Here is a 22,775-nt window from a genome sequence, read left to right as displayed (position 1 = left end):
GATGTATGGGCACTTTCTAAAAGCTGAGCTGCTTTCTTGTCTTCCTCACCGTGCATGTCCCAGGCATGCTTTATTTCCCTCTGACTGTTATGTAACTGCAGTTCCGGGCTCTCCTTGGCCACTAGATTTTATAGGACTCTCCTTCATCCGTTTCATTGCTGTGACTCAGCAGCTGCGTGTCATCCAACGTCTGCCTTTCCTCTTATTTTTGTTTATTAAGCATTTGCTTGTTGAACAGAGCATCACATTAAATGGAGAATACTCTTCAAGATTGGACTGCTGACATTCACTGCACATCACTGCACAATCTGGGCCCTGGATACATAAGGGACTTGCTGAAGCTGCACCACACCTCTCACAACCTCAGATCAGCAGGGTCTATAAACTTGGTCACCCCCAGAGTGCACCTCAAAACCTCTGGAGACAGAGCTTTCTGTCATGCTGCCCCTACTCTTTGGAACTCCCTACCACACCTAGTAAAGACAGCACCATCCCTGAAGTTATTCAAATCCAGACTGAAAAGCCACCTGTGTAGCCTGGCTTTTCTGGACTTCCTCTGTACCACAATTTACCAATCAACCAATAATTGGTCTGAGCCATGCTTATGCGCTTTGAGTCCTACGGGACAAAAGTGCTTTACAAATGTTATTTGTTGTTGTTTAAATGAAAAGGATAAACGTAACCGGTCACAACAACCTAACAGGAAAGAGGCTTGCAGTTTTGGTGAGCGTGTTCATAGGTGTGCTTATACTATATACAGTGACAGGTGCTCTTCGATGCCTGTATTCAGTCATATTGCAGAGTGCCTATATATATCTTCCCTGTGGAGTCCAGCCCATCCTGCTCCCCCTGTAACGTGTCATAATACCGAACAATGCTGCTGTAGTATGCTGTTTCCCACGTGTGGTGGTTGAGCGCCATCTTGTGGTTATTTAAATTTTTTTTACAGACTGATGATCAGTTTGTTTTATGTTCTTTTTTGGGTTACAGTTTAAGTTACAGATAAACCAGCAAACTCATGCTGGACTAGGAGTGTGTAAGGCGTGTGTAAGGGGCTACAAAGGACCAAAAAACCCTCTTGCTAAAATGTTATGCAAAACAAGTTTGCAGTCTTAAAATAGAAGGTATTTGCGATTTTTAGAGGTTGAAATGAGCATATGATGTCTCCCACGATGCATCACTGCTGAATATGCAAATCATCCTTTGTTGTCCCTGTGAGTTAGCCACACCTCCAGAGCTGCTGGAAGGCAATGTGTCAGCTTGTTAATTGGTTACAGTTTAAGAACAGCAGTTCCCATGGCTTGTCCCATGCTTGTGCATCGCAGGAGGTTAATAATTATCCTATAAAAAATGTGGTTTCCATGTTTTTGTTTTTCTTGGTGATACTTAATTGGCTATTTGATTGTGGACTTGTGTTGATATAGGGTGGTGCATATAAAATTGTCCTTGGCTGCCTGCTGCTTGTGCATCAGATGCTGGCTGGCCTGTTCCTGCACACGTGCTACTCGCTCCCCAGTGCGTGTGGTTTCCATCTTTATCGAAGCCTCTATGTTGCCTGTATTTGCTGCCGTATGACAGTGTTACCCATACAGCAGTGAGTACAGGCGATGGGGGCTTCCATAAAGCTAGAGAACCCTCCACACACAAAGCAGGCAGTGAGCATAGGGGCTGGCTGGCATCTGCCTGTGTAACACATGCTCTTGAGCTGGTGCCGGTTTTATATGCTCTACCCTGTAATAGAGGAGCAAATTGTTTGAACGTTTGAAGTTCTTTTATATTAGCATGTGATGCGATATTACCCTCATGCTGGCAGATTCGGGCATCAGGTGCCTCTGTTTCTTCAGTTCGAGATCGTGTCTGTACTGAGCATATGCAAGTAAGGTCTGTGCAGCCAGTAGAACGAAGCACTCATGCCTGGAGGAAAAAAGCTGTTCACGAGTGTCTTCACTCTGTTGGGCATGTGCAGACCCTGAGGAGCTGTTCACACTTGTCCATGGGAGCAGTTGCGGTAAGAGGACCGCAATTATCCTGGGCAGGTGAATAGGGTAACTATATAGCGTTTGGGGGTACCGCATTTGTTCCAGGCTCCAGCCGGATCACAGGAGACCATCGGAGCGGAAACTACACTGTCCACTCCCGCTGGCTGCGCGCGATCCAACAGCAGGTGGGAACCAAGCCTGACTCACGAATCAGGGCTGTGGAGTCCGAGTCGGAGTCGAGGAGTCGGAGCTATATTTTGGGTACCTGGAGTCAGTTGGTGGTTTCATAAACTGAGGAATCGGATGATTTTTGTACAGACTCCAGAGCCCTGCTCCCCATTATTCCAACGCTGCGTAGTTTGTTGGCGCTTTATAAATACAATACATAAATAAAACAAATAATATAAATGGCCGTGCTTGCTCACTGAAGAAACCTAGTTAACCGCTGGGTAGAATATGCTTAGAGGGACCGGCCGCAGGAACAGTGGGGTATAAGAAGACACAAGAAGCCTCTGGATCCATCCATTTCTATGGTTTAATTCCATTCAGGATTGCTCGAAACAAATTGTCGTGTGCAGTGAATGAACATCCTGTTTTTGTTGGCTCTGCACATGATTTGATGTTTAGATGGAAGCAGAGGGAGGTTCATGGCACATTTGCTTCACTAGCACTGTTGGTATACCCGGAGGCTCTTGTATAGATCTGCTGACAGTCTATAACAGTGTGTGGCCAGTGTGAATCAGGTGCTCTGCTCTAGTGTGCTGCTAGCTACAAACAGAAGCTAGCGCAGGGCTGCTGTCCTCAGAACCATTGCTGGCTTACCAACCCTTAGGAATAAGTGGCGTTTTTACCTCAGTCTTGGAATTACAAAGCGGGGGTGCGCTGAGTTTGTGCATTATACCACAGCGAATGGCCGCCAGCATCACTTCACTGCAGCAGTGACCTCTCCATTGACGCTGAATGACAGCACAACCATCATTCTTTGTTTTGGGCAACAAAACGATGAAGCTGTATAGCTAAGATTGTTCTCCTTCCCCTGCAAAGCCACGCCCACAGTCATTTAAAGCGGACCTGAACTCAGAAATTCCTCTCTGCTCTAAAAGATATTCAACAGCATAATAACCTTCAAAGAAAAACATTTTTGTTACAGCTGATAAAAATCCTTCAATAAATCTGCAGTGTCTACTTCCTGCTTTCATGGAAGCAGACCTAGGGTTAACATCCTGTGTTTACAAATTGGCTGCTCTGCAGAGGCAGTAAGCTGACACAGCTGGAAGATCAAATTACACTTTTGATTTGTCACAGATAAGGGGGACATAGGCTAAACACTCTAAATACACACAGGGTGCATTTATCGGTTTTCCTTCTGTCTTGTATGAGTTCATGTCTACTTTCAGGGAACAAGTGTTGCAGGTGGCATTGTATTAGGCAATAAATGGGGAACAACATTTGTAGTATATGCTGTTCAGACGGTATCAGCAGCATAACTATTTCAGGATTGCGAGTTCTCTCCATTGCCTGGTAATTGAGTTGCACACATACTGGTGTGTCTATCTGAATTATTGCCCGAGATTCACTGGAGAAACCTCCACCTTCAGACTGCATTAGATGGCCTGCCACAGTGTTTCTCTGCAGTTGGAATGATTTGTTATGGATTTATTGGGCCATATGTCGTTGCCAATCTTGAGTGTGTATACAATAATGGTTCGATAAATGTACTGCTCATTGACCGATATACAAATGTGAGACTATAGATGCCAGAAAAAGAGCCTGTATATTAGCTTGTTTTCTAAGGAGGGTGTCCATGCATAATTGTAGCTCATGAGATGGATCATATGTTGTTTTTCTGATGATTTCTGCAGACTTATTAAAAAATGTAAATGGCTTTATTTGGAGGGATAGCTGAAGAGATAGGCTGCTAGACTGACAAGTGGATGTGGGGTTATCCTAGAGTGACAGGTGGGTTGCTTTGTGGTGAATGTAGCAGCACAGTGGTGTAGTGGTTAGAGCGCTTGCCTTGCAGTGCTGGGTCCCCGGTCAACATCCCAGCTAGGTCAACATCTGCAAGGAGTTTGTATGTTCTCCCTAGGTCTGTGTGGGTTTCCTCCTGGCACTCCGGTTTCCTCCCACATCCCAAAAACATACAAATAAGTTGATTGGTTTCCCCATAAATTTGCCCTACACTATGATACATGCACTACATGATACACACATATGAATATGGTAGGGACTAGATTGTGAGCCCCTCTGAGGGACAGTTAGTGACAAGACAATATATACTCTTTACCAGGGCTATGGAGTCAGTACAAAAATCATCCGACTCCTCAGTTTATGAAACCTCCAACTCCGACTCCAGGTACCCCAAATTGCTCCGACTTCTCAGTTTGAAACCACTGACTCCAGGGACCCAGAATTGCTCAGACTCCTCAACTCTGACTCCATCTCAGACTCCACAGCCCTGCTCTGTACAGCACTGCGTAAAATGTTGGCGCTATATAAATACTTACATAAAAATGTGCACTTTAACAGAGGGCTAATCTGCTCTCTAGCCTCCTTACTAGAAGTCTGCAGAGCCGCTCCACTGAGATAGACACTCTGTCATCTAAAGCACCTTTTTCCTGGCCCATGGTGTTGGGTTTTTAGCATAAGTTATGTTTTAGCAATCCTGTTAGGACTGTGTTTTGCTGCACCAGGCAGTCCCTGCTGCTGTATGTCTTTAGTGTGTTGCTTGAAACACCAAGCTGACCTGAACTTAGAACTTCCTCTCTGCTCTTAAAGATAAGCATTCACCTTGAAACCTTTACAGAAAAACATTTATTTGTTACAGCTTACAGAATTCCTACAATAAATCTGCTGTGTCTACTTCCTGCTTTCATAGAAGTAGACACATAGGGTTTAACCTCCTGTGTTTACATATCAGCCGAGGGCTGTCGAATCTCTGTGCTGACATAGCTGAGAGATAAAATTACACTTGTGAGTACTTGAAGATGAGGTGGCATTGGACAGGCTCTTCTCTCTAAAAACACACACGGTACATTTCTCTCTTCTTCTTTTTTTTTTTCCCTTGTGTCCTGTGCAAGAGTTCAGGTCTACTTTAAAATCAGACCACGACAGAGAAACTTTTTAGCTTTTATAAGCAAATTTTTTTTAAAAAAAAGATATTTTAGATATGTGAGTGGTGAAAAAGCGTTTGACATTGATGAATAAATTGAAAGAGCTTCATGGATGCTTTCATGCATTTTGACATTTTTGCTAACTGTCCATTGCCAGAGCCTCAGTGGCTCATAGAAGCCCTGATATTTGATTGGAATAACTCCCAGAAAAGCCAGAGGTGAGAAAGTCGAGGCCTATGTCTGTTGTGCACACCAGGTCATGTTCAGGAGGAGCAGAGAATAGGATTGAGAATTGCTGCTGGTGATTGCACATTGTGGTTCATTCTTTGGCAGTATCGCTAGTTTGGCTCTATTGCTGGGCAGGACAGCTTCACTTGAAGTCGGCCATTGCCCTGTTTAGCTTTTCATGGAGTGAAGATTAGATCCGTTATCAGGTTGTTATTGCTTTCTAGCTTTCCACTGTGCCGGTTACCCCTCTCTTGTAATGTACAGTAAAGCAGCCCATACACTCAGCCGATTTTCTGGCCGACCGATCGATCCCGATCGATCGATTGATCGATTGCAAATCGGTTTGCCAATCGATGGCCGATTTTGATCGATTTCGATGGATTTCCATCGAACTTGCAGGGTGGAAAATTTAGGTCGATCTGAAGAGATTGCTTATCAGTTTGCATTGGCCTTAATGGAAATCTGATGGCAAAAAAATGCCATCAGATCGAATTTCAATAGATTTCAAACTGAAATCTGTTGGAATTCTATCCTGGTAAAAAATGTTCTAAAAACGCATCAGATAGATCATCAGATGCATTTCTTATCTATCTGCTGCCAATCTGACGAGTGTATGGGCACCTTTACTGTGGTTTCAGGAACAGGAAGAACAGAAATAAGTTTCTTCACTGAACTAAAGAAAATGTTTGTTTTGAGAATTTGTGTCCCTGAGATCTGCCTCACTCTAACCGGAGTTGTTCTGTTACAGCAGTGATTCCAGCAGTACATCCAGCGACGAGTCGCCCGCCAGGTCGGTGCAGTCAGCTGCTGTTCCCGCACCTCCAGCACCACCGCTGCTTTCGCTGGATAAGGATGAACCACGCAAAAGTTTTGGGATCAAAGTCCAGAATCTTCCTGTGCGCTCTACAGGTAGAGTATCCGCTTCATGGCGCAGCCAGTTCCTGCTGAGGGCAATCAGAGACCGCAATAAACGCCTGACAGTTTCTGGATGTCCTATTGTCTACCAATGTATAGTGTCATAATCTATCTTATGGTGGCCACTAATGATCCAATCTTACCAAATCTATGTAGTATAAGGATAAATTAAGTGAATATGTTGAATGGATAATTTAGGCAGTTCCCTTATATTACATAGAAATGGTAAGATTGAATGAAAAAGATTGGATTGTTAGTGGCCACCATTAGACTCTGTTGGGAAGACTAACCCCCACTTATTGTTCTGGGGGACACTTGTCACTAATCGTGTTCCCCACACAGGCATCAGCTAAAAATAAACCCATCAAAGTTCCAGGCATGAGCCCCTGCATTTGATCAATATATTTCCAGTTTGCATAAAATTTACATACACGTGACATGATTTGCATCTCATTGAGCACCCCTTGTGTGTGACATCCAGAGGTAGCAGCACTATCCTTGTATTTGCCTGTCTTAGTGGCCACAGCTAATAGTAGAGCCCTTAATGTTGGCCTGGTTAATTCTTCCATGCAATCTGTAGCCAGAGATGATGGGTAGCTGCCATCTTGTACTTGACATTTTGTTCATTAGCCACATCCACACCTATGCACAGAGCATTCCTCACCTCCCCCCGGAAAAAAACCCTTTAACCACTTCACCACTGAGGGGTTTTACCCCCTGACCACCAGAGCAATTTTCACCTTTCAGCGCTCCTTCCATTCATTCGTCTATAACTTTATTATTACTTATCCCAATGAAATGAACTATATCTTGTTTTTTTTGCCACCAATTAGGCTTTCTTTAGGTGGGACATTATGCCAAGAATTATTTTATTCTAAATGTGTTTTAATGGGGAAATAGGAAAAAATGTGGGAAAAAATTATTTTTCAGTTTTCGGCCATTATAGTTTTTAAATAAAGCATGCTACTGTAATTAAAACCCATGAAATGTATTAACCCATTTGTCCCGGTTATAAAACTATTTAAATTATGTCCCTATCACAATATTTGGCGACAATATTTTATTTGGAAATAAAGGTGCATTTTTTTCAGTTTTGCACCCATCCCTAATTACAAGCCCGCAGTTTATAAAGTAACAGTGTTATACCCTCTTGACATAAATATTTAAAAAGTTCAGTCCCTAAGGTAACTATTTATGGGTTTTTTTTATTGTATTTTTTTTTTTTTTTTAATTACAAAAAAAAAAAAAAAAATTGGGGAGTGTGGGAGGTAATGAGTTAATTTATTGTGTAAATGTAATGTTTGTATATGTAAAATGCTTTTAGGGTGTAGTTTACTATTTGGCCACAAGATGGCCACAGAGTGTTTGTTTACATGCGACCTGTAAGCGTCCGGAAGGACGCTTACAGGAAGCAGTAGGAGGCTGGGAGACGCACAATGATCTCGCTGTTTCTGAAAGAAGCAGCAGATCATTGCGGGGGCTAGATCAACGAACGGGAATGGATTTTCCCGTTCATTGATCTCCGGGCGAGCGGGCGGCGGCGTGCACGAGCGGCGGGTGCGCGCGCACGAGCGGCGGGAGCGCGGACAGCAGCGGTAGCGCGGAAGGTACGGATTTCTCCGTCCCTGGTTTTTTAGGAGGGAAAAAAGGGGCGGAGAAATTCGTACCGCTGGGGGTAAAGTGGTTAAAATCTATATGTAGAAGCTTTCTAAAGGCGCCAATAGAATAAAAGTCACTTAAACGAGCTTAAAACCGATGGGGCAGTGATGGGCCTTTCCCATCCATGCGGACAAAGCAAACAAAGGAAGGACTGTGGCATCAACAGTCAAACAACAATTTATTTATACTCCACAGTAAAAATAGGCAACGCGTTTCACTGAGGCGCTCAGTGTGGTTTTGATGCTGATAAGCTGTATGCTCCTTTTTTGATCTGATGAAGCGGGATTGAGCCTGTGAAACGCATTGCCTATTCTACATATTGCTAAGTCCACCCTTGGTGGAGGGTTGTACCCATCTTCTTTCCATCTACAGAGAGCGTCTTTTAATCCTGAGTGGGGTCAGGTTAATCTCCCCACCTGCCTTTACAGTAGTTACCCAATGGTAACGGTGGTTTGTGAGTATTAAATTGTTATATTACTCATTATTAATGATCATCTATACAATATCACACTATTGGGCTCTTGGTGTCCCCCCTCCCTTTAACCCTTTAACCTCCTGAGCGGTATGGACGAGCTCAGCTCGTCCATCACCGCCGGAGGCTGCCGCTCAGGCCCTGCTGGGCCGATTTTTATCAAATAAAGTGCAGCACACGCAGCCGGCACTTTGCCAGCCGCGTGTGCTGCCTGATCGCCGCCGCTCTGCGGCGATTCGCCGCGAGCAGCGGCGAAAGAGGGCCCCCCTAGCCGCCTGAGCCCTGCGCAGCCGGAACAAAAAGTTCCGGCCAGCGCTAAGGGCTGGATCGGAGGCGGCTGACGTCAGGACGTCGGCTGACGTCCATGACGTCACTCCGCTCGTCGCCATGGCGACGATCTAAGCAAAACAAGGAAGGCCGCTCATTGCGGCCTTCCTTGTTTATTATGGGCGCCGGAGGCGATCGGAAGAACGCCTCCGGAGCGCCCTCTAGTGGGCTTTCATGCAGCCAACTTTTAGTTGGCTGCATGAAATAGTTTTTTTTTAATTAAAAAAAAACCCTCCCGCAGCCTCCCTGGCGATCTCAATAGAACGCCGGGGAGGTTAAAATCTAGTTCAGTAGAATCCCTTTTGAAGTAAACTTCAAAGGACCCAGCCAAGTAGTTTACTTTACCAGAAGTTTACTTTATCAGAATTTTGTCATATATTGTATTTTAATGCAGGTGCATTTGCTGGGACCTGGTAAAAGTTTTCTATAGCAAGAGATAACGAGTTTCTACTGTACATCTGTAAAAATCTATTTTAGCGTGGATATGGTGACTTTTGTGACAGGTGAATTTCTTTTCCTTCCCCTCCAGACACAAGCCTTAAAGACGGCCTGTTTCATGAGTTTAAGAAATACGGGAAGGTGACATCGGTGCAGATACATGGCGTCTCTGAGGAGCGATACGGTCTGGTCTTCTTTCGGCAACAGGAAGATCAGGAGAAAGCACTTAATGCCTCGAAAGGCAAGCTATTCTTCGGGATGCAGATAGAAGTGACAGCGTGGGTTGGTCCAGGTACGTCTTCAGATCCCGTTATCTCGCTGTGTTTTACTATGCTGGAAGTTTTACATTATACTTTGAACACCTGGGTGCTCTAATGTGCAGAAAACTTTGTGAATGAATGTTTGTAAATTGTGTGGATTTCTGGGGGGCAGCAAGCATTCCCTGTAACACCCCCCGATATATAAAATGACCACCTTCTATGTTCCTGTGCTTCAGATTGACGTTCCCGCAGATACTTCCTGTGTGCCTAGCTGCACAATGTAGTTTATTGATGTGGTTACATCTCTAGGCCACCAGATGTAAGCACATCAACGCGAACTACATCTTCCGGCGCATCACGTGTCCCTGGCATGTACTGCAGACACCAGGATCGCAGGACACCACTGCCCAACCCTGCACTTCTGCGGCCCACCGACATAGAAAATGGTGGCCTCCATATAGTTAAGGGTGCTACTGAGCAGCCCAGCTCCCCTAAAAGCCCACTTAATAATGAGCCCCCCCCCCCACCCCCCACCCCCCCCCCCACAGAGGAAGGTTCCTTTAAGAGCATTTGAAAAAATGTGTGCATAGTTCCCTTGAATTAAGAGGAATATGGAGGCTACCTGGCCAAGTCTGTTCTGAAAATGTTGTGTGCCTGTCTGATGTGTTAATGCTTTTGCCTGTAATGCTACCCTGAGTTACTGACCCAGAACCGGTATGCATATCAGGTGTTTGGACCCCAGGGACTTGCATGCCTCTTCTATGTGTGAAGTAATGTTGCCAAGGCTAAAATATTAGCAAGCAGTTGGGGAGCTAGCATCTAATGTACAGTATACACATTTAGTTGGCCTTTTCTGGTGGTACACTAGTTGTGTATCTGCAGAACAGTAGAAGCCAAGTGTCTGAATTGTTAAGAGGTGATCCAGGGAGGATGGTTTCATCTTGTCTCTGGCTTATGAAGATCTCTACTAACACGCACTGGCCTTAAAGAGAACCCGAGGTGGGTTTGAAGAATATTATCTGCATACAGAGGCTGGATCTGCATATACAGCCCAGCCTCTGTTGCTATCCCAAACCCCCCCTAAGGTCCCCCTGCACTCTGCAATCCCTCATAAATCACAGCCATGCTGCTGACAAACAGCTTGTCAGAGCTGGCTGTGTTTATCTCTATAGTGTCAGTCTGCTGCTCTCCCCGCCTCCTGCAGAACTCCAGTCCCCGCCTGCATCCCTTCCCTCCCTGCTGATTGGAGGGAAGGGACGGGGGCAGGGACCGGAGCTATGCAGGAGGCGGGAGAGCAGCTGAGACTGACACTACAGATGTAAATACAGCCTCACAGCGTGGCTGTGATTTATGAGGGATTGCAGAGTGCAGGGGGACCTTAGTGGGGTTTGGGATAGCAACAGAGGCTGGGCTGTATAGGCAGATCCAGCCTCTGTATGCAGATAACATTCTTTAAACACACCTCGGGTTCTCTTTAATATAAAGTGGTAATGTGCTAACAATTGTTTTCCTGGCATTTTTTAAAGTATCTATTCCCAGGAGTTGCTATCAATTAAAGTGGACCCAAATTAAAAATACAACATTTCCTAACTTATAATAATAAATTGCAGCCTTTTTTCAGCTGCATGATGACAAATATAAAATATTTTACATTTGTTGGAGGAACTCCTCCCTTCCTTTCATATTGTCGGGACAGAATCCTGCAGACTGGTGGAGGAGATAAAACAAAACACAGGCTGCTACTGATAATGTCACAGGGGAAGTAATCTCCGCTTGTGTGAGATTTCACATAGACGACGCCCCTGTAAAGGGAGGGTAGCTGATGACAAACGCACCCATGATCTGAAACCTCCTACTAAGCTCAGAAGAAATGGCTGCCACCTGTATAACCCTAGTTATGAAAAGAGAAGGGTGAAAAGCATGCACTGAAATGTGCATAGGCTTGAAGGAGTGTTTATCTTTGTATGTGTCAGAGTGGTGCAACTAAATATTTTGAATTAAAGTTTGGTTTGGGTCCGCTTTAAAGGATCTCTGAAGCGAGAATAAATCTCGCTTCAGAGCTCATATTTAGCAGGGGCACTTGTGCCCCTGCTAAACCGCCGCATACGCGCCGCTGAACGGAGGTCCCTTCACCCCCAAACCCCCCACTGCGACACTTGGTCGCAGGCTTGGTCGCTCCTGGAGGCAGGGCTAATGGCTGCAGCCCTGCCTCCATTCGCGTCTATCAGCCGCGCATCGCCGCCTCTCCCCCGCCCCTCTCAGTGAGGGAAGACTGAGAGGGGCGGGGGAGAGGCGGAGAGGCGGAGATGCGCGCTGACAGACACGTGTGGGGCAGGGCTGCGGCGGTTAGCCCTGCCCCAATGCGGAAGCGCTCCCCCGCATTACGGAGGGGATTTGGGGGGACAGGGAACCCCGTTAAGCCGCGTAATAGCTGCGTTTTAGCAGGAGCACACATGCCCCTGCTATATATGAGGTCTGAAGCGAGATCTATTCTCGCTTCAGACTCTAAGTGAGCTAAAGTACCGTAGATCCTGTGATTACAGTCTTGTCTTCTGGAAATTAACTGGCAGTTAAATAGGTATTAATTCTTATTGATTAAACTTGTAAAGTGCCTACTATACATTACTCAATATTGTGACTGATCAACCTTCCGATTCGATGATTATATAAGAAAATTTGTGCTGCAACACGGCTGCCTGATTGATCTTTTGATTGATTTTGGGCTGAAATCAGTCAAAATAATTGATCCGAAACGCTGGCAAAATATTGGCCGCAAAGACTCGATTAGGTGCACGTCGGTAACTGTGTTCAAAATTGCAACAAATGGTAGTGCAGTGTGTGGATAGGCAATAGATCCCTCTCTCTGATCTATGTAATAATGGTGGATCTGGCAATACATTACGGGATATATGGCCACCATTAGGGGCATCTGATGAGACTTGTGATTGTTACAAAGTTACATAGTTATTTTGGTTGAAAAAAGACATACGTCCATCGAGTTCAACCAGTATAGAGAGTTCAACCAGTATAAGTGATTGGTTGAGGAGATGTATAGAATGCAAGTCTGGTGAGCTCTGAGAAATGTGTGTGGGGATCCCCAGTTTAAAGCTGACTCTTGTTGTCTCCCCAGAAACAGAAAGTGAGAACGAGCTGCGACCCCTGGATGACCGAATAGACGAGTATCACCCAAAGGCCACCCGAACTCTCTTCATTGGCAACTTGGAGAAAACCACCACCCACGTCGACCTCCAGAACGTGTTTCAGCGCTTTGGAGAGATTGTGGTACGTTTGTCTACCGCCATTTTATTTCCACCCCTGACTTGCATCAGGTGGTTCTGGGGTGTGTGTGGGGGGGGGGGGTTTAGGGGGTAGTGATTGTGTAGAGTAATAACATTACAATCCACCCTAGCCAATGACTGAGATATAAGGTAAACATTGCAGTAAAACACTTGCATTTTAATGTTTCTGTGCATTTCAGTGTATGGATTTTTGTGCAGCACATAAACATACATGCTGCTAGACTGCACATAAAGGGAAGGTTCAGGGACGCTTTGAAAAAAATAAGAATCCAAATCCACTTACCTGGGGCTTCCTCCAGCCCGTGGCAGGCAGGAGGTGCCCTCGCCGCGGCTCCGCAGGCTCCCGGTCTCCTCCGGTGGCGCGCCCGACCTGGCCAGGCCGGCTGCCAGGTCGGGCTCTTCTGCGCTCCAATGTGCGTCTCACTGGTGCGTGCTGACGTCATCGGACGTCCTCCGGGCTGTACTGCGCAGGCTCAGTAGTTCTGTGCCTGTGCAGTACAGCCCGGAAGAAGTCCTATGACGTCAGCGCGCCCACATGAGGCGCATTTTGGAGCACAGAAGAGCCCGACCTGGCAGCCGGCCTTCGCCAGGTCGGGTGCGCCACCGCAGGGGACCGGGAGCCTGCGGAGCCGCGGCGAGGGCACCTCCTGCCTGCCACGGGCTGGAGGAAGCCCCAGGTAAGTGGATTTGGATTTTTATTTTTTTCAAAGCGTCCCTGAACCTTCCCTTTAATAAGAGTGAGCAAACACCATATACTTAAATTACTTAATCCTGCATTGTTTTTGTCATGTAATACATTTTGTGTGTTTGTACACACCAACTTTAACTATACCCACTTTAAAACACCAAGCCTCTTGCAAAATATACCCCTCTCCCTGCTATTGCAAAGGCTCCCCGAGATCTGAAAAAATGATAGAATGGTTCCTCCATTAGTGATTTTGCTCCCCTGAAAATGTACACACCTTTCTACACATTGACCCATATTCTGTGTCATCCTACACTGACTGTGACATCTCTACATTCCTGTGACGTCTCTAGTCACATGACTTGGAGATTAGATCTGACCAATGTTCTGTGCACTTCTTGTTCCTGTTCACTGCCCATTCTGTTTCCTGGGCGGAGGGAGACACAGGATGTGATGTGCAGAGCAGTAATTATACCTGACCACAGATATGGGAGTACAGCTGTCTCAAAGAATGTCACACAGAAACACATAGTGAAGCAATGTTTTATTGCAATTTGGGGGATACCGATACGTGTTGAAGTGGAAAGGGGCTCATACTGGTATCTAGAAATGGGTGTATGGAAAAAGGTTCTGTCCTCCAGCAGTGTACAGACCTGGTGCAGTCTGTTAGCTGTTCACAGGTCTCCTGCTAGCCTCAGATGTTTCTTCGTCTTGAAACTGGATCTCAGCCCTCTCGCCGGTCAATACGTTCGGCTGTAATTTTGTGTCTGTCCATTTTTAATTCTGTTAAGTTCCAGCTGGGTGTGTGTTCATGCCGCTCATGTGCAATTGATTTCAGTGGATTCTTCTCTTCTTCTGTCCAGGATATCGATGTGAAGAAGTTAAATGGAGTTCCTCAGTATGCATTTCTGCAGTACAGCGATATCACCAGTGTCTGCAAAGCCATTAAAAAGATGGATGGGGAGTACCTGGGGAACAACCGCTTGAAGGTATGGAGCTTCTACTGAATCAGCTTTTTATCATTTTATGCTCTCTTGCTCTGTCCTGGAAATCTCACTCTGGCTGCAGTTTGTAGTCCTGCTTCTCCCTACCAAAAACCCTCCTGTGTACGGACTTCACTTCTCAAGCTGGCAAAATCCTACACTAACATTTCCACCCAATAATGACTGTGCTTGGCATGTGTGGGGTCTGGGCTACTCACATGTATCTTGGTGGAACTCAACTCTCCTGGCCTTGGTGTTTGGTTTTGTCACTTTCTCCCCTTAGGATAGTTAATATTACAAAACAAAATCAATTTGAGGAACCGTGTGATCCTCTTATTGTAGCAGTAGCCTGCAGTGATTGCAGACCTTGGAACTTAACCAAGAAATGAACTTCATCCCAATCACTAGCTGATACCCCCGTTCCCATCAGAAATCTATTCCTTTTCACAAACTGATCATCAGGGGGCTCTGTATGGTTAATATTGTGGTGAAACTCCACCCACAGTGTGATGGCAGGACCATGGAGGGGGGGGGAATACAATCTGACACTTACCAGGGGCTTCTATTAGCCCCCTGTAGCTGCCATGTCCTGCGCCGTCCTCCTCCGATTACCCGTTCCCGGGCAATTATTTGTCTAACAAGACACATAATGCACGCTTCAGCTCGCGTCATCGGGAGATTACTGCGCAAGCACAGTACAAAGTTGTCTTGTACTGCGCCTGCGCAGTAAGCTTCCGATGATGCGTGCAGGAGCGAGCACGTAAGTGCGTGGCCACGGGAGCGCAGCCGCACTGTGATGAGATGCCGCGTTAGACCGGGGCCAGCGGCGGGGAATGGTGGATCTTTGGAGGACGTCGTGGGACATTTCAGCTGCAGGGGGCCGGTAGAAGCCCCAGGTAAGTGTCTTTATTTTCAACACCCCTCCCCCAGAGAACCCCTTTAAGCTATAGATCTCCCGCAAAGCAATATACTACTTACATATGTACCACATGACAGGTGGACAGGTCCATCTCCATTGTTCCACCTATGCTACTGCTGTACAGCTTGGTACACACCGTGCTATTTTTACTTCAGATCTGACTCAACTGATCAGATTGAGGCTGACCGGATGTAGACGTTTGCTAGAATACACTTGTATGTGATCTTTTTTCCCCCAAAATTCCTATCTGATTTAGACCATTTTTCCAGTTGAATATCAATCAAATATAAATCACACATATACACACAGATCGATAATTTCCATCATGTCCAAGATCAATTTTGACCTTGGGATCAGTCGATGGCAGACAGCAGGCTGTATATTTTTTTTCCCCCCCAGATGTGATTTTTTTTTTTTTTTTCTTGACCGGAAATAGAATGTAAAATAAAAATTGCATGGAGTTTACCAGCCATAAGTCATTTGTGCGGTGAGCCCATAGCAGGAATAATATATGTGCAGCTTTATGAATGAATGACAGCGCAACCAATGAGGACAACCAAAGTGTTGCTGTAAATGTATAATTCTGTTTAGTGACAGATTAGCCTGCAATCTGTTTTTCTGGCGATTATATAGTACGTTTCCCCAATATTCGGCATAGACAGGGATTGCCTGATGCGTTGCCGGTTGCTTGAGCAGTTGGCCGAAAATGGCACTAACCTCCCTCCTGTGCAGCAGAAGTAACTTAGCTGTCCTCCGGGCTCCATCTTATAAACCTCCTGCGGCTCCCAGTGGGTTTCCTCCGTTCGGGTCCCGCCATGCCATGTGACCCCCGTCCGGGTCTGCAGCCTCAGGATTGCTGTAGTGCGGATGAGATTTGCACATGGACGAGGAGAAGATCAGACAATGAATTTGCAATGGGAGAAGAAAAGGCATGTTGTAGAAGCAATGCAAAGCATGCTCATAGTTACATAGTTATTTGGGTTGAAAAAAGACATACGTCCATCGAGTTCAACCAGAGAACAAAGTACAACACCAGCCTGCTCCCTCACATATCCCTGTTGATCCAGAGGAAGGCGAAAAACCCTTACAAGGCATGGTCCAATTAGCCCCAAAAGGGAAAAAAATTCCTTCCCGATTCCAAATGGCAATCAGATAAAATCCCTGGATCAACATCATTGGGCATTACCTAGTAATTGTAGCCATGGATGTCTTTCAATGCAAGGAAAGCATCTTAAGCATATTGCATCATGTTTTGTTTTTTTTTACAGTTGGGATTTGGGAAAAGTATGCCAACCAACTGCGTCTGGATCGATGGCCTTTCTTCCAGCGTGACCGAGCAGTACCTGACGCGACATTTTAGCCGTTACGGGCCTGTTCTGAAGGTAGGTAGGACACCAGTGAGCGGGTGCGGTAGAGGAACGTACATCTTCTTAGATTCTTTTCTGTCCTTTTCCCCTCTTTTTAACCCCATACATTGTCAGACACGATGGCCGCCCTAATCCCATAAGATTGAATAGAGCTACTTGTTACCTGCTATCTATAACAGCCATGCAGTAGCACCCTTGTAGACCTCAGAGCTTACAGTTCTGCTAGATGCTCATAGTGCTCCATGTACAGTATAGATACCACAGTGTCACTGCTTACAAAGCCATACTTATCCCTCAGTATAAGCCTGCAGCTGTCTTACCAGTAACAATAACCAATAGAGAGCACACAGTAAATCCTTTACAGCTGGAAGCCAAATGTCAGTAAAATAGACCGCTCAAAGCCTGCATTGGAATCCATTTTGCCACGTGGCGCACAAGATTGGACATTGATTGGAAATTCTCACTTTAAACGAGACAAGATGAACACTGATCTTTTGACCGAGTCCCCAGTGGACGCCCCTCTTATGCGTGTTCTCTTTTTGTTTTGTTTTTCCCTGACAGGTGGTGTATGATCGCTTTAAAGGCATGGCCCTGATTCTCTACAGTGAGATTGATTTTGCCCAAGCAGCTGTAAAAGAGACCAAGGGGAGGAAGATTGGTGGGAATTTCGTTAAGGTGTGCGCACACCACCTTTTAATAATTGCATCGAGATTTAACTGACCAGTAGGAAAATTTCTCCTTTTTATCAGGTTGTGGCAGGGCTTCCCTGGGACGTTTTTTATAGGCAGAGTGTTGGCCTTGTGTCTCTGAGCTTCTTGGCGTTTTCGGTAGACTTCTCTTGTTACTGGTAAGCAGTTAAACCTCTGCACCAAGGTAACCCAGAACACATTGAGGCTGCCGATTCAGACGTTGAATTGCACATCTCATTGGACGGTCTGGTTTTCGGAGACTTACATGAATGAGCTTGCCATCCCTACACGCTGGATAGGCTTACACACTCTGCATCTAGCGATTGTTCCCAGGATCCTCTAGTGCCCTGCCATTTTTCACTTTCCCTGCAGATCTGTACTTCTTCCTGTTGTGTTTCATGAAATGACAGCAGGGGCTTTCAACCTGTGCTAAAAGCAGCTGTTTCCTGTAAGTTTTGTGGACTGTACAATATACACATCGGTGTGCGATCCACATAACATGCAATGTAGTTTTGTATGAAAACAGATGTCCTTTAAAGCACAATTAAAGGGTCAGTCCACACACAACTAATAATTCTGTGCTTGGTAGGTGCTGCGATGTTAGACGACTTCTAGAAATGATTATTTCTGACTAGATTGGGAGACCATGTGTACAGGCATCTCCTGCCCTGTGTAGCCGACCCTGCTTGGAGAAATAACTAAGACAACTGTAATAAGAGGTATATGGAGGCTGCCATATTTATTTCCTTTTAAAGGAAACCCAAACTGAGAGGGATATGGATGTTTCCTTTTAAACAATACCAGTTGCCTGGCAGTCCTGCCGATCTCTTTTGCTGCAGTAGTGGCCGAATCACACACCTTGAAACAAGCATGCAGCTAATCTAGTCTGACTTAAGTCAGAGCACCTGATCTGCATGCTTGTTCAGGGGCTGTGGCTAAACGTATTAGAGATACAGGATCAGCAGGAGAGTCAGGCAACTGGTATGATTTTAAAACAAAAAATCCATATCCTTCTCAGTTTAAGTTCCCTTTAAGCAGTACCAGTTTCCTAGCTATCCTGCTGATCCTCTGCCTCTAATACTTTGTCATAGACCCTGAACAAGCATGCAGCATATCGGGTGTTTCTGATATTATTGTCAGATCTGGCAAAATTGGGTCTGGTTCAGACACTATTGCAGCCAAATAGATCAGCAGGGCTGCCAGATAACCGGTATTGTTTTAAAGGAAATAAATATGGTACCCTATATATCCCTATTATTACAGTTGTCCTTTAAAGCACACCTAAAGTGAGAGGTATATGGAGGCTGCCATATCTATTTCCTTTTGAACAATGCACATTGCCTTGCTATCCTGCTGATCCTCCACCGCTAATACTTTTATCAATAGACCCTGAACTAACATGCAGATCAGAATTTTTTCTTACTGGATTTTCTGCATGCTTGTTTCAGGGATGTGCATCAGACATTTCTGATGCATGAAAGATCAGTAGGACTACCAGGCCACCAACATTGTTTAAAAGAAAATATGGCAGCTTCCCTATCCCCCTCAGTTCTTACACAAGGCTTTCTTTTTAATGCATTCATTACGACTGCATATTTTAAATAGATTATGCAGAATAGTTTCGTTAAGTAGCTTCCTACTTCCAGTCCATCTGAGAGCTTCACAGGTCACATGGTCCTAAACAAGGGGGAGTGATTGGGCTCTCAATTGACGGCATACCTTCCTGCTGACTTGTGGCTTGTCACAGCTGTCAGTGTTAAGTAGGGAGGTGTGGCTTTAGACTGACTGGGGGTAAACAAGGAAGGCAGCTGAAGGTCACAGAGCATTTTTGAATTGATGGACATTATTTTTTGATTTTCCATAAACTGAATTTAATTTTTTTTTCAAATTTTATAGTATTTTCCTTACATCAAGAGGCTTTATTGAGCCTATTTTCGGTCTCTTCATAGTATAGTAACAATCCCCTTACAATTAAAGGGACTCCGAGCAGTGCAGTGACTATGGAAAGATGCATACTATTTTGAAGCTCTTTCTCCTCTTTCCATTGATATATAAACCGCCACCCTATGCCTTTTAGTTTTCGTTATTTTCTTGGATTCTTTGGATTCCTTATTCAGCATTGTATTATTCAGGACGACACTTTCCCCAGTGTCGGCAGCTCCATTCAGTGCAATGCAATGAAATACAAGGAAGGCAGGGGGATATAATTACAAACATCATGCCGGTAGGTATGAGGATATAATTAATTAGTTGTGGGTATGCTTAAAGGCATACCCACAGGCACTGCTCGGAGTCCCTTTAACTTCAACGGACCTGGCCTGGTAGTTTACTATATCAGAATTGGTCATACTTCATATATGCATATAGGCACACGATCGGCATCTGAAGAATGGGTTTACTATATTCAGAGGTTTAAAATACAGAGATTCTACTTTACTTTGCTAAGGCCAGCATGTGTGTCCGTACCTGGGACCGCTGATCATACTGAACATTCTAGCTATATGAGACTTGTAGTTTGGGAGGGGGCTGCAAGCTCTGCAAGAGGTTTGGGAATGGGGCCAGGAACCATGGCAGTAAGATCTTACCACTCATTATTATGCAAACCTAGGAAAGTAATGGTCAGCTTAGGCTACCTTAGTTCAGATGTATGAGTTCTTGGTTATTTTTAGTGGACTGACCCTTTAATTACAGCTCATGTTTTGGTAGCAAGTTTCCTGAGTGCAGAGCAGCCAGTCCTGCTTGATGTACTGCAGAATAATTTACAACCCAATTTCAGACGTTTTGTTGCCCCACAATCTATATATCGTATTAATATCTTATGTCCGTCCCACAAGCTTCTGCTTTTGTTTCATGTTTTTATCTCTTTAAGATTTTTTTGATGTGATGTGTCCATTTGTGATATTCACTAGTTAACAGTTTTTTTTTTTCCTCTGATTATGTACATATTAGGTGGACTTTGCAAATCAAGAAAGTCAGTTGGCTTTTTACGACTCCATGGAATCTTCTGGACAAGATATACGGGATATCTATGAAATAATATCAGAGAGAAGGTGGGTTGCCCTCTCCCGGCTGTGCATGTTGTTATACTGAGTGCATATCTTTCATTAAAGGGAAGGTTCAGGGAGGGGAGTGAAAAAATAAAAATCAATTTCCACTTACCTGGGGCTTCCTCCAGCCCGTGGCAGGCAGGAGGTGCCCTCGGCGCCGCTCCGCAGGCTCCCGGTGGTCTCCGGTGGCCGACCTGGCCAGGCCGGCTGCCAGGTCGGGCTCTTCTGCGCTCCAAGGCCCGGCACTTCTGCGTCCCACGCAGCCGCGCTGACGTCATCGGACGTCCGCCGGGCTCTACTGCGCAGGCGCAGAACTACTGCGCCTGCGCAGTACAGCCCGGCGGACGTCCGATGACGTCAGCGCGGCTGCGTGGGACGCAGAAGTGCCGGGCCTTGGAGCGCAGAAGAGCCCGAGCCGGCCTGGCCAGGTCGGGTCGGCCACCGGAGACCACCGGGAGCCTGCGGAGCGGAGCCGAGGGCACCTCCTGCCTGCCACGGGCTGGAGGAAGCCCCAGGTAAGTGGATATTGATTTTTATTTTTTCACTCCCCTCCCTGAACCTTCCCTTTAAGGGTTGGTTCACAGTTGTTTAAAAACCGTATACGTTGATCCGCTTTTTGTCCCGGATCAAAACCGGAGCCACGGATACCAATGTTTAAAATGGCATCCGACTTCACACACTTCAAAAAATGGATCCGCGGGATCAGTTTTTAAAAACTGAACGGAGAGTCTGGGTTTGTAGGTTTTTCACAGACCCCGAATACACGGAGGGGTAGTGAAAGGTTACACTAAAACTGATCTCCCTCTACACAAAGAACTTTTGCACACAAAACAGGCAAAAACAGATTGCCTACTGCCTGCTCCTCCCCTCAACATCATCTCTTATACAATAGAAACACACATGAAGACTGGAAACATATGCTAGAAGACTGGACACATATGCTATGTCAAAAACACAAAACAGACTGGAAACATATGCTAGAAGAGGACAACATTTTGAAAAACGGATCAGTTTTTAGAAAAACTGATCCGTTTGAAACGGATCAGATCTGCAACTGGACAAGTGTGGACCGAGCCTAAGATAAAGGCAAAGTCGATCAGAAAGCAAATCTTTGTCACTATGGCTAATTGGAATGCAACCGGAAGTCTCGACTCACCGTCATGCCTGAGGTGGTAGAGGGGACTTTTTGTGTGTGGGGGTTGTTTGCAGGCATTAAAATACTCACCAAGCTTTCAGTGGTGTCTTGTAGCCTTCCTGTAGCTCATGGAGTGCTCCTAGAGGGATCCTGGCATCCATGCACAGTTACCAGCATGTCACGTGACCTGACACAGGTCAGGTGACACACTGGCTTCCATGCATGGAGGACTCTGTAAAGCCTTTAGGAGCAACAGGAAGGCTACAAAACGTCGCTGGAGGCTCTATGAGTATTTGCTATGGCCAACAACCACAAATGCTTCCCACATTAGGCTCTTGACTGTCAGTTTTATCTCACAGGTAAAGCTGTTACAAGAACCAGTGCTCACAGACGATATTTGACGTTTGCTCATGTGAGCGAGTAACTTAGCAAGACAGAAAGGGGCGAGCTTAATTTACCACTCAGGCTCAAGTTCCGCTCTATACAAATAAGAAAGAAAAAAACAAAACTTCAGAGTAAAGCAAGATTGCATTTAAATTGGCCATGGATCATTCGGGAGTTGGCAAATTGTATGATATTCTCACAGGTTTGCTTTGCACGTTTGAACACAGATTTTCTTTAAAACCTTACACCTGATTGATTGCTCTAGGGCTAGGCAACTGCCTCAGTTTTCTTTTCAGCTGTCTTGGTAAATCATCTTAAATATATGCTGCCCTTTGCAATCTAAGCTCATAGTAGTAGTATATGGTACAAAACATTTTATTTCTTACTCAATAGCCATCAGTTAAAGGACAACTGTAAAGAGAGGGATATGGAGGCTGCCATATTTATTTACTTTTAAGCAATGCCAGTTGTCTGGTAGTCCTGCTGATCCTCTGCCTCTAAACCTTATAGCCTAAAGGTGCGTACACACGCACTACCGCCGGCAACGACACGTCCGTCGTTGCCGGCGGTAGTGTGTGTGTACGCACTTATAGACTCTGAACTAGCATATGCAGATCAGGGGTTTCTGACATTACTGTCAGATCTGACAGGATTAGCTGTATGCTTGTTCTTGGTGTTAAACACCACTGCAGCAAAATAGATCAGCATGGCTTCCAGGCAACTGGTATTGTTTAAAAGGAAATAAATAAGGCAGCCTCCATATACTTCCCACTACAGTTGTCCTTTTAAGTAGAAGTTTTATTTTTTTCTCTGCTACATTTTGAGTCCTTTACAATTTGCAGTATCGAACTAAATTCACTTTAATGATTTATTTTA

The 22,775-nt window shown here is 45.3% G+C and overlaps 1 protein-coding gene across 3 annotated transcripts in view; it reads left to right on the top strand.

Annotated features, from left to right (window-relative positions):
- SPEN (spen family transcriptional repressor) overlaps nt 1-22,775 on the top strand; it is a 104,106-nt gene that overhangs the window by 59,534 nt on the left and 21,797 nt on the right. The window contains exons 4-10 of one of the 3 annotated variants that reach the window (XM_068241648.1): nt 6,072-6,229; nt 9,223-9,423; nt 12,522-12,673; nt 14,239-14,364; nt 16,546-16,659; nt 17,206-17,319; nt 20,283-20,383. In XM_068241648.1, the coding sequence (XP_068097749.1) occupies nt 6,072-6,229; nt 9,223-9,423; nt 12,522-12,673; nt 14,239-14,364; nt 16,546-16,659; nt 17,206-17,319; nt 20,283-20,383 (966 nt within the window). Of the gene's footprint in view, nt 1-6,068; nt 6,230-9,222; nt 9,424-12,521; nt 12,674-14,238; nt 14,365-16,545; nt 16,660-17,205; nt 17,320-20,282; nt 20,384-22,775 lie in introns of all 3 variants that reach the window. The other 2 variants (XM_068241647.1, XM_068241649.1) reach the window with 2 other exon arrangements.

This window comes from Hyperolius riggenbachi, chromosome 6 (genome assembly GCF_040937935.1).
Source record: "Hyperolius riggenbachi isolate aHypRig1 chromosome 6, aHypRig1.pri, whole genome shotgun sequence".
NCBI classification, from domain to species: Eukaryota; Metazoa; Chordata; class Amphibia; order Anura; family Hyperoliidae; genus Hyperolius; species Hyperolius riggenbachi.
Note: the sequence above shows the minus strand (reverse complement) of the source record. Positions and strands in the feature narration are given on the sequence as shown.